The sequence below is a fragment of the Eublepharis macularius genome, chromosome 9 (assembly GCF_028583425.1).
Source record: "Eublepharis macularius isolate TG4126 chromosome 9, MPM_Emac_v1.0, whole genome shotgun sequence".
Taxonomy (NCBI): Eukaryota; Metazoa; Chordata; class Lepidosauria; order Squamata; family Eublepharidae; genus Eublepharis; species Eublepharis macularius.
This window is the reverse complement of record NC_072798.1, coordinates 68,431,641-68,443,692: the sequence shown is the minus strand read 5'-3', so window position 1 is coordinate 68,443,692 and position 12,052 is coordinate 68,431,641. Positions and strand designations below refer to the sequence as shown.

Genomic DNA, 12,052 nt, shown 5'->3' with positions numbered 1-12,052 from the left:
CTGGGGTAGTAACGGATAGCTCAATGGAAGTGTCAACCAGTGTGCCACAGCAGTGAAAAGGCAAAAACTCTGTGTTGGGGATTATTAGGAAAGGGATTGAAAATAAAATACTAGGAAAGGGATTGAAAATAAAATATTATAATGCCCCTAAACAGATCTGTGCCATGGCATCATTTGGAATACAGTGTGCAGTTCTGGTCACCGTATCTCAAAAAGGACATTGCAGAGCTGGAAAAAGTACAGAACAGGGCAACTGAGATGGATCAGGCGGTTGGGACATCTTTCCTATGAGGAAAGGCTGGGACTTCTCAGTTTAGAAAAGAGATGACTAAGGGGGAACAACATGGAGGTTTATAAAATTGTGCACGGAGTAAAGAGGGTGTATAGAGAGATTCCCCCCCCCCCCTTGCCATAATACTAGAATTTGATGGCATTCAATGAAGCTAACAGGCAACAGATTCCAAGGCAGACAAAAGGAAATAATTCTTTACACAATGAGTGATTAAGATGGGGAATTCACTGCCAGAGGCTGATGGCCACAAGCATGGACAGCTTTAACAGCGGATCAGACAGAAATGGAGGATAAGTCTATCAGTGACTACTCGCAATGGTGACTAAAGGGAACCACAATCAGAGGCAGTGAACCTCTAAATACCACTGCCAGGAGAAAACTTCAGGGGAAGGCCTCAGCTTCTATGCCCTGTTGTTGTCACTTCACAGCAACTGGTTGGTCACTGTGTAAGAATGGATGGACCACCAGTCTGATCCAGTAGGGCCCTTATGTTCTTACGAGGGGCCAAGACCATAAAGAGATTGAACCCAGTAACTGATGGGTAGCCAATGGCTACCCATTCTGACTGCAGAATGGGAGTAATGCTCCACCTAGCTCCTGATAATAACCAAGCTGCAACCTTCTGACGTTTCCAATTTGGCTTTGAGAGGAGACCTGTGTAGAGTGCATTACAGTAGACTACTCTCAATGTTGCCATGGCATGAATCAAGGTGGCTAGAGCAGCCATGCCAAGGTAGGGGGCCATCTTCCAGGTTGTGTTGGGAGAAGGGCTTTTTTTGCAGCTGCATTTACTTGTTTCTCCGGCAGCAGAGCTGGACCCAGTATAATCCCCAGGCTCTTCACTGAATCTGCAAGGGACAAAGAATCCCATCAGAAGTGGGAAGCACAATGTCCTTCAAGAGTTTACACCTTCCCAAACAACATCACTTCCGTCTTGTCTGGGTCTTCTGTTTCAATATATTTGATGGCATTCAGTTCCATAGCTATGAATGAGTTCTCCTGAAGGCTTTACATAGAGGTTGAACAATATGGGGAATAAACTGTGAACTGGAATCTCGGAAGATAATACCCACATCAAAGACAGTCACCAACAGCAATCTCTTGATACTGTTCCATAAGGAACTATTTAAACCAGTCCAAGGCATATCTCTGATACCTACTTCTGCCTCCAAATCCCTTAACAGGATGGAACGGTCTACTGTATCAAAGGCTGCACACAGAAGGAGAAACCAAGAAGCATGGCCCTTGTCTATATTCAGATGGAGGGCATCAACTACAGCCTTCACAGCTGTCTCTGCCCCATAGCGCAGACCGAAACCCTTTTCAAAGGGTCCAGAGCTGTAGAGTTATAAGACCGGAACTGATCAGATACTGTTCTCTTAATCACTTTGCCCGGAAAGGGCAAATTTAAGACTGGGCAATAAGTGGTTACACCATTTTGTTTTTTAAGCAGCAGGAGGATGACAGCCTCTTTGAGTGGCCAACGCAAGTGCCAAGGTTAGCGACTAATTTGTGAAATGCATCAAGGGACCATTTATATGGTCCTTATAAGATTTTTGCACCTAGGATGGGCCCTTGCCCTTCAGGTACACAAGTAGCCTTCACAGATGACAAGATCCTGTCAGTATCTCTCACTGTAACTGGGTCAAAATAGTCTATAAGTTGACCAGATCATGTATTAAGCATTTTTTCTGCTTCACTTAGGTTATAGCTATGTGAGGCTCCTCCACTGTTGGGGCGGCCTTCTGGCTTTCTGCTGTGGGGGGCCTGCTTAGCCCCCTGAGTTTTGGCACTAGTGGATCTCTCATATGACCACCTCTTGGCCTCTGCTAAGAACATGACCTCACTCTCAGGAGCTTCCTCAGGCTCCAGGCATGGGCAAGGCATTTAGTCAACCTGCAAGGCAGGTACCCACTTCCTGGTGGCTGCTCCTGTGAGGCACAGCCAGTGCTCCCTCTCTCTGCCTAGTCAAGGTGTAGAGCTCCTCTCCCTTAGAGAGCGCTCTGCCCCCTCCTACATGCCCACTCAAGGCTGAGTCACAACACCTGAGACAAGGGCTGCAGGATGGTCCCAGCTCTGCCTCCCCCAACTGTTTGTGGCTGGGCCCATTCCCACCTCCGCATTCTGGCTGCCAGCTCTTCTCCAGCCAGTCTGAGGGTGGGCCGAGTCGAGGGACTCAGCTTCTGCTTCGTTGTGGGCCTGGGGAAGTCCTGCCTCTGAGCTGCAAGCTGTGGCAGTACTTGCTGCTGACACGCAGCTGGGAGCTCCCAACCTGTGCGCTTCATAGGATGCAGGGAGGCGGGCCCTGTTCAGTCAGCTGCTGCTGCCTCTACCTTGATTTTTCTGCCTGCCCCTGGAGGGGAGTGCTACACTGGGGCTTGGGAGCAGTGACCACTGCAGGAGCTTCTAAGCCAGGCTGGGAAGCAGTCCTGCCAGCTGTGACCTTGTCTGAAACACACTGCAGCGCCAGCTCCAGCTAAACTGGTATCCAGATCAGAGCTTACCTGAGCTATTTTATCAGATACTTTGCAAAGGTATCACAATTGATTATCTGTGTAGGCCAGGCCTAGCTCAAATGCTATTTTCACATTAACATGTCTTTTAAAATAAAATAATTCATTTTCTGAAAGCAACATAGCAACTTTATGTGTGTGTGTGAGTGCTGTGTGTGTGTGTCACAGCTTGTGAGCCAAACAAATGTTTCCCCTGCCAAGGAAATCTATGGGGTCAAAGCTTGTTGTTCCAGAGCAGTGCCATCTGGCAACCCCAACATAAAGTCAATACTCGATTTATAGCTTACACCTGGTAAATCTAACGTAGCAAAGTTGGGGTATATAAGGCTGGGTGGGCATGCTCTTGTGTTCATGTGTCTCTGCACTATTAATTCTCATACATAAAATGTCTTAACGTGAACCATATGTAAGTAGAACAACAGGCCTGAATAAATGCTCCAGATTCAAGGCATCAGTATTTTTAAAAAAGTGAATGAAAAATCCCCCTCTGCCACAAATGTTCATCCACTACATGTGCATAGCTCTATTTCTGCATGTCTCGTTTCCCCTGCTGCATCGGTGTGCAGGTCTCTATACTACAACCATAACTAGCAAAGCAGGTGAAATGCAGTGCAAACCATCTAAACATGACTGAGAAAGTGATCTGACCTAACACATGTTAAAAGACAGCAAGGACTTTTCCTCTGCCTTGAATCCAGCCCAATATTTGGCTTTGCCTCACAAAGATTTAAAGAACTATACACAGCCATAGCCAAACACTTTGAAAACAGGGTCATTAAAGTCAAATATGTTTCTGCACATCATACATTAGACAAGACGTGGGCATCAAATTATTGTAACAAAGGGCTTTTAACAAATCTGCTCTGGAAAACCTGCCTTTCTTCATTTTACCTCAAAAGAATTTTTTTTTCAAAAAGAGAAACATACCACCCTACAAAGATTTATTTAAAACATGCTTGCCTTAGGACCTACCAGACAGTAACAGACGTGAGTGGATTTGTTCTGCTGGAGTTATAACATGCAAAAAAAAAAAAGAAGAAGAAAGAAAGAAAGAAAAGGAAAGAAAATCTGGCAGAGCCTTTAAACTATAAAAATCCTGCAATTATAACCACTGCTGTGCATGATCACCAAACTGGAGCCAGACACTTTCACTCAGAGCTGAAGCTCACCATCCATCTGGAGTCTATCAAGGCAGCCGTGAGCATAACAACTTTCATTATGTTTCAGACTAAATCCGTGTTTTCTGACACTGTTGATATCTACAGTTTTTCCAGGCAGCGTCCTGCTGGTTTTTTTTTTTAAGTACAAATACCTCTCCAAAGCCCACACCGATTTCCTTAAATCAAATTCAGAAAGTTATGACTCCTCTCCAGAAGTTATATAACGTGTCTTTATTGTGCAGTAGCCCAAATCAAACAACAATTACCAGAACTTTAACAGGGCTGCCATTTATATCTAATTTTCCAGCCTCTGGAAGTAGAAGGGGGGTCCCTTTTGAAGAGACAGAGGTTCCCACAGAACTGCTGGGAATCGTTTGGAAGCTAAAATTCTTGTAATCCCTTCTGAAATCGGCTTTTTAAAAAAATCCTTAATTTCTGATATGATCAATTTTTAAATACACACACTTGTATTTTTTAAGGACAAAAGAATCCTTAAAAACATTTTTACTAGTAGAAAAATAACATGAACAAATCTCCCTTATAATTTAGAAGCAGGAGCTGGCATCCCCAAAGTGATGGAAACCACACATTTTCCATTCCCAAACCTCCTCCTTCTCCCTTCTCTTAAACCACAGTACGTAGAAATAAAAATCTCTGCAGTGGTTTAGGCTCACTAGTAGAACTTTTAAAATGATCCAGTATATATATGATTGGTTGGACTCAGCATTTTGTGCATCAACTAAAATCATGGCACGTGTTAACAGGCCTAGCTGTTGGTATTAAATAAGGAGCAGCATCAATATGCCATTTCTGACATGGCATGTTCAGGTCACGTCTCATGATAATCCTGGGTCAAGATGGGAGGGGGGCAAACCCAGGAGCAGCCCCAAGAGAGGCTTCAGGTTAGACAGCAGGGTGAGGATAAGGCATGGGCATGTGTCAGGTTGCTAATTCCAGGTTGAGAAATTCCTGGAGACTTGAGAGTGCAGCCTAGGGAAAGCAGAGTTTGGTAAGGGGCGGGACCTTCACAGGGTATAATGCTATATAGTGTCCACCAGCCAAAGAAGCAATTTTCTCCAGAAGAACTGATCTCTGTAGTATGGATATCAGTTGTCATGCCCGGTGATTGCCAGGCTGTACCTGGAAATTGCAGAGGCAAAGCGGAAGCAGGTTCAATGTGAAAAAAATGTATTAAGGTTTTGTAGATCCCTACAGATTTCACTTAAAAGCTTCATTGGGGGATCTGTTATAAAATAAAAACATGATTTATCCAATTAGAACAATCATACCTGAAAACTGGCAACGCTTGTTGGGTCTCAAGGGCTCCTAAAGGCCAGGCAGGACCAAATACTTCCAGTATAAGCCTCTTTGAGGGTACTGGCTGCCTCCAAAGTAGAGACCCTCTTGGCAGTAAAGGCTAACTCAAGTATAGGCTGGGACACAAACTGGGGAAGAAGACAGGCAGCTGACCAAGTCGGGGGCCTTGGACAGATGGGCCCAAGCCTTCCCATGGCCCAGGGAGACAGCATTCCTGGCTCAGAGATCAGCAGGTTACATTCCTGGGACATATCTAGCTCAATGCTTAACCCTGTGGTAAGGGTGCAGCACCAAGGGAGGAGCAGGACAGACCCTTGACAGAGACAGGTGGAGACATAAAGGACACGTGGACCTCCAGGCTGTAATCAAGCATGCCTACCTTGGATTCTGTTATGGTAAACAAATTGTGCAATAAAACACAAACCTAACTAGAGTTGTCAGCCTTCTGCTGGCACCCCCAGGAACATTTGGGGAGCACAGCCTGGGGAGAAGATGACAGCACAGATGCAGGGGAGTACCTGGAAGGGATGTAAGAGCAGCCATGAAACTAGAAATTCTCCCGATTTGGGGAAGTTCCTATAGCACTGTGGACACAGCAATGTCATGGCATCTGCACTGTTCCCCCACCCCATTCTTCTCCTGCTGCTCCACTGAGCAAGAACAGGAGAGAGGAGTGCAGGGGCAGGAACTTGCCCAGTCAAGGATGCAACTGGCAAGCCAAGCCTTAATTGTCCTCCTGGTGTTTGCCTATCATTGGAGGCATTGGAAAATGATGGAATGCCTGGGTGGGGAAGCAACCCCTGGCCCTGGGTTTGACAGTCCTCCAAATAAAGACTGGCTGCTTAAAGCTTCTCTCCATTGCCAAGTAAAAACCTCTCTACAAAAAGCCCAGAGAGACCTCTGAGTTGTTAAGATTTCCATGGGTGTGGAACTGTGGACGGGGTTGAGCTTTTCAGTCAGCTGCGTGGTTTTTGAGATGATTTAGTCCTATAAGAAGTCTTAACAGAATACACATTTTAATGGCCTACTATTCAATAGTAACTACACTTGTAACTTCAGTACAACAGAGAATATTGTAGTTCATCACCAGAGTATATGCTTCTATTAACTTGTAAGCTAAGGAAAGATACCTGTGTGCATTAAGATCCTGAACCAGCACAAAGACTGCACTAAAATTGTCAGAGTTCTACCACAACAAATCGAAAGCTAGAATATGTTACTAAATACATGACGGCATCTTGAATATTAAAATTCAAGGGGCCGTTTTTCATTTGAAAAGTGAATTTTACCTCATGAAAGAGGCCAGCATTCCAAACGTAAAACAAGACAAGCGATATGGGCGGTGTAGGATTTTCTTTCTCCTTTAACACACTTTAAATAACCCCAGATTTTGAAAGGAGGGACTTGCAGTGACAGCCATCGACAACAGACAGAAAATGAATCCATCAATATATGGTGCAGAACTTAAGTTGTCCCTTCATAAACTTTAATAGTTTTTGGATGTGAGAGGTGAAGATTTCCATAAGACCTTCCAGGACGGCATTGTTCTCCATGCCCAATGTTTATGTCAACCTGAAGTTACTAAAATCTGAGCACAGAGTAGAAGAGGTGAAGAAAACAGGGCACTTCTTTGAATTGTTTAGCAAGAATAACTTTAGATCATAACTCAATGGGTGTATATCATTTAGGGGAAATCTTCATCTCCTTCCTTGGAAAAACCTGAAACTTAAATCCTAAAGTTTAAAATGCAAATTCAGCTACAGTTTCTTAATCAATCCCCTGTGGGGCCTTTAGACTTGCTAATTCAGCAGAAAGAAGGAAAGCTAAAAAACAAAGAAGCAGGCTGTAGCAGTTTTAAGACATAGATCCAAAGTGACTCATAAATCAGCATGCTATGCTCAAATTTGAGTCTGGAAAATACTGAAGAACAGCTGTGAAAACTATCAGAACTCTTTCTTTCTTCCCCGGCAATTCTAGTAAGGGTTAGAAAATGTAAATATTGAGTTGTAATACAAACATTAGCAGAAACCATCCTTTAGATTTCCCCCTCTGCCTCAGTGACAGCTTTTACATTCCTAGACAAAACCTGGTAAAATAATATAGAATTCCAAAGAGAACTGAGAAACTGTAAAGACGTCTGGCAAGTGTCCTCAGTTTTGTCCTCCTCTGCACTGTATCCTAAACTTTTCATCTAATAAAAAGTAAATTCTTGAACACTTAAAGAGTGTTTACTCTTACCCTACAAGTGAAACCATGCGGTAAAGATATTTGTTTACAAAGCAGTACAAACATCCACTAGTTATGAACAGATTTGCTTTTATTCTAATATTTTACTCCTAACTAAGAGCCTGTGTTAAACTGTGTTAAAATTGGCCATCTTCCACACCCCAGAGGCTTTTTCCACGTCAATTGAAATTACAAGAGTAACCACAACTTTGACAGCGCATCAAGATAATACAATTTCAATTTCCCAACAGCCAGGTCAAAAACAAGGCTGGTATTTGTAGCATTTGCTGCCCTCCAACATCAAGAAACTAAATTATTTCACTGAAAGCTGGAAATTCAAAAGGAGAAAAGGATCCTTTATCAAGGTAGCCCACTTAGACATCTAGAGGAAAAGCTTGGCTGTCTTAGTGGGAAAAGCAAGGAGGATAAATGTGGCAGTACTTTGTTGCACTGAAAACTAATTATCTATAGCAAAGTTATCTGTCTAGCATTCTCAGCTCTCCATGCATTTACTTCCTCAAACAAGTTGCATTGATTACTACGGCCCATCAGAAAGGGTACTAAGGAAGCAACCTTAAGCAGGTCTACTTAAAACTAAGCCCCATTTTATTCAATGGGCCATACTCTCAGGACAGTGTCCTTAATGACTGCATCCACATTCCTGTTCTATAAGCTTCTATTTAGTCAAAACACATTAGACTGCATATAGCAAAACCCTAAGAATATTGACACAGAAGTAAACTCCTGGATTCAGTGTGTTTACATCCAAATGTACGCAGGTATCAGACCTTAAGCTGAAATCCTAAGCACTCTTAAGCAAGGTACCTACGACTCACTGAAAATCAGTATGATTTACTCCCTAGAAATGTACAAGTTCCGACAATTTAAAATTTTTCAATTGATAAATATCTTTTGTTTTTATATTATATTGGATTCCTGGACACTTTTCAGCAATTATGGTCCCAGCCTGTTATTATTCACGCAGAAAACAATTTGAGGCAACAATGGTCCAAGCTAGTAACTAACAAACTTTTGTCCAGTCATCATTTCTTAACAGTCTTAAGGTTTCTAGTATTAGAACAGCAGGAGGTAACCAAAAAATGCCACGTTTCACTGCAACCTTTTCTTCAAGTAGGCAAGGAACCGGAATTTCTCAAGGCATTTGACACAAACAAAAGGAAACATTTGCACCAAAGCTACCAGACCACATGGCTTGGTGACACCTACAAAGACATCACCCTGTGAGTTTAAGAGTAAGTGACGCAGCTATCCAATGAGTGATCACAGCAGGGTCACTTACAAAAGGCCAAGTGCTTATTTATACAAGTGGAGCCCATTTTTCACACTTCTTGTAAAGGAATGTGCATGTGTGTATGGACAATTTCCATCTCCTGGGGAAATCCAATTAGAAAGCCTCACTGTTCTTGCAACCCCTCCCCCCCCCACACACACAATCTGTTTCTTCTAGTGTTCTAAATTAATTGCCACAAAAATATCTTATTATTTCTGCTGAATCAACATGTTAAGGTCACTTTTTAAAAAACTGTTTGGATTCAAAAATAACATTTGTGTGAACTAGCTTGAACGTTCATGTTTCTTTTGGTTTACTATACTGTTAAAAACTTGTTGCTCCAAAAGTAAAGGCTATTAATTGTTGAGTGCAGTTAATAAACTAAATAACGCTTAGAAGCATATTGAAAAGAAAAGATCAATTTACAATGAAAACATCTGGATATGCTTACAAGGTACCAACTGTTGCTTCTTAAACAAAAACATAGTTTATTTTTACCTTCTTCAGGTATTCATGTATTTATTCACCCCCTAAATCATTCAGAGTTAGGCCCAGATGTTATGAAAACGCCAATCATAGTTTTCCAATAAGGAAACATTACTCCCATCCCCCACCAGGCAACTGAACTGAATTAGCTACAACTAATTGAAAGCCTTCCTGTTTAAAGTAAAAATCTCTCCTTGATTTTGAAGTGCAATAGAACATTAATATACTAATCTAGACATTACTTGAATTGCAAGAGATTATGACCAAACACAATACTCAAGTGCATGCCAATTATTTTCTGACTTTAGAAAACTTCATATCCTTAGATTTTGTCCCAAGTAGTGCAACATGTTAAAATGTCAGATTAAGAATTCTCTCTCATGCCCAGTAGGATTACTAATACTTTCAAAGCAATAACAAGAAACTCACAGGACAAAGAATGAATGCCTGTTGTATTACACAGACTATTTTATTCTATTAATAAATACTTATGTGGAAAAAAGTGCAAGAATCTTAAGATCTTTAAAAAACTTCTCTTAGCATGCAGGAATGTTGTTCAGGTACTGTGCCAGGCCCATCTCCTACTTCTGCAACTATCAATCAACAATTTTCTCAAAAAGTTAGGTTTTTAAAAGCTAAAAGGTTCGTTTTAAAAGCTAACTTGTAAATAAAAGTTTTGACTGTAGGAGACAATCAACAGCCCTTGCTCAAAACAACATATTCCATATTCATCTAATTAGCAAAACAATCTCTTCATTCCAGCACGATGACATTTAAATATCAGCATAATTTACTGTCATTAATCCACCTCTAGCACCATATTCTGTGAAAACAACAGTCCATAATTTTCTATCAAGGATGCCTGAAAATTTACAGAACTCAAATACAATTGAGAAAGTCCTGAAAAGCTGGGACCACTGCATGCAGTTTAGGGCCCTTCACACATTACATTCTTGTGGTTCAGCAGTAGTGATAATTCTACAAGGGGAATTCACTGAGGCTACACGTTCCTGGAAAACAGGATTGTCTCTGCTTCTCAGTTATGTGCACACATATGTTCATTTGCATATGCAGGCAGGACATGGCATATGACGCTCCTATATGTAACAAACTGCATTACATCCCTGCATGAAAATGTCTTGAATGTCGGAATTCTGAAACATACTAAGCAGTTCGCCGAGTGATGGGAGGAAAAAGTATAGAGGAGAGTAATCGTCCCAGGTGACACATTCCAGAGGAGTAGCTCTGTTTATTGCAGCACACACAGGAGGAGTCTAGTGGCACCTTAGGGATTAACTGATTCACTGGGATATAAACCGCCGTTTATGAAAATTTAAGCCAGAAGGGTGTCCAAAGATCCTTTACAGGGATGCGTAGGTACATGGGACAGGCTTTGTGGCCTTGAGGATCTCCTCCTGCCCTCAAAGCCCACTGAAGATGAAGAAAAGAAATCCGGCGCTCAGCTAAAACTGTTCCCTAGTTTAAGTGCTTTTAAGTGCAATCCTAAACAGACTTACTCCAGTCTAAGCCCACTGAAATCAATGGGTTTAGATTGGGGTAACTCTTCTTAGGATTGATCTGTTTGTTACCGTTCCTTACAAAGATTCAAGCAAGGAAGGGGGGAGGCGAGGCGCCAGAGCTCCTTTCCCGAGGCTGCTAGTCCTCAAGCGCCAGGGGCAAGGGGCACGGACCGCCCCCTAGTGCCAGACACCATCCACCGGGTCCCGCTCGCCCCAGAGGCGCAACGTCCCCCAGAAGATACTCACAGCTGCACAGTCCACGCCGGGAGAGGCTCGGGCACTCGGCTCAGCTTCAGGCGGCTGCAGTCCAAGAGTTCTCCCAGGCAGCGACACGGAGCCGGGCAGCCCTTGGCCATCCCCAAGGCAAAGAGGCTGCAGCACAGGACCAGCCACCGCAGCCGCGGCTGGCGCGCCGAGAATCCCATGGCCGGAGCGCCCCGCCTGTTCGGTGCTCAACTTCGCTGGCCGGCCGGCCGAGCGGAGGGAGGGAGGGAAAGACGGCGGCGCTGCTCTCAGGGCGCTTGACGGGACCCCTCCATCCCCCCGTCCCCCCTAAATCCACCACCAAGGCGCCCCGCCGCTCAGCCGACTCCAGACACTCGGCAAAACTTTCCGCCGCCCGAGACGCCTCCGGCCCGCCTCCCAGCCGGGCCCGCCCCCTGCCATGTGATCACAACAACCCGGAGAGCGAGTAGAGGCAGGCAGAGCCTCGACGCGCCTCTGGGCTGGCAAGGGCTGAAGGCCGCGAGGCGGGAAAGGGTTTGAGCTCGGGATGTCTGTGTAAGATGGGGCTTACTGGAGTACACCATTAAATGTGCCACAATCAATCAGTTAGGACACAGACTCCAAAGTTCAAGTTATGTAACCCTCAAAACCTTAACCACCTGGACAATTAGAAAGATGGAAGCGAAAGAGGAATTTTACTATTTCTTTGTATATTTCTGAGTAAGGGATTCTAAGCCACTTTCATGGTTGAATATGGAACCAGGTGTAGAGTTCTTTTTAGATTCATTAATGCAGACTAAGATTGTGATGGGAAGGTTATATGAATTTCTAAGGTACCTCAGCAATGCCCTTTTGCTTCTGCAGATATATCTATGTATCTGGAATGTACTTTAGCTATTCTGCTCTCTCTGAAGTGATGTTAACATAGTTACCTCAGGTTAACAAGCCCTTCATTAGCTTTAACTCACACGATCACCAAGTGCTGCTTCAGACATTGTGGCATGTAAATCTCTCACTTGGGT

The 12,052-nt window shown here is 43.5% G+C and overlaps 1 protein-coding gene across 2 annotated transcripts in view; it reads right to left on the bottom strand.

Annotated features, from left to right (window-relative positions):
* The window catches only part of LRIG3 (leucine rich repeats and immunoglobulin like domains 3), a 62,944-nt gene extending 51,565 nt beyond the window's left edge, over positions 1-11,379 (bottom strand). For both annotated transcript variants that reach the window (XM_054988442.1, XM_054988443.1), the window contains exon 1: positions 11,052-11,379. In XM_054988442.1, the coding sequence (XP_054844417.1) occupies positions 11,052-11,230 (179 nt within the window). In that variant the 5' untranslated portion in view covers positions 11,231-11,379. The remainder of the gene's footprint in view (positions 1-11,051) is intronic.
* Between the last annotated feature and the right edge of the window lie 673 nt (positions 11,380-12,052).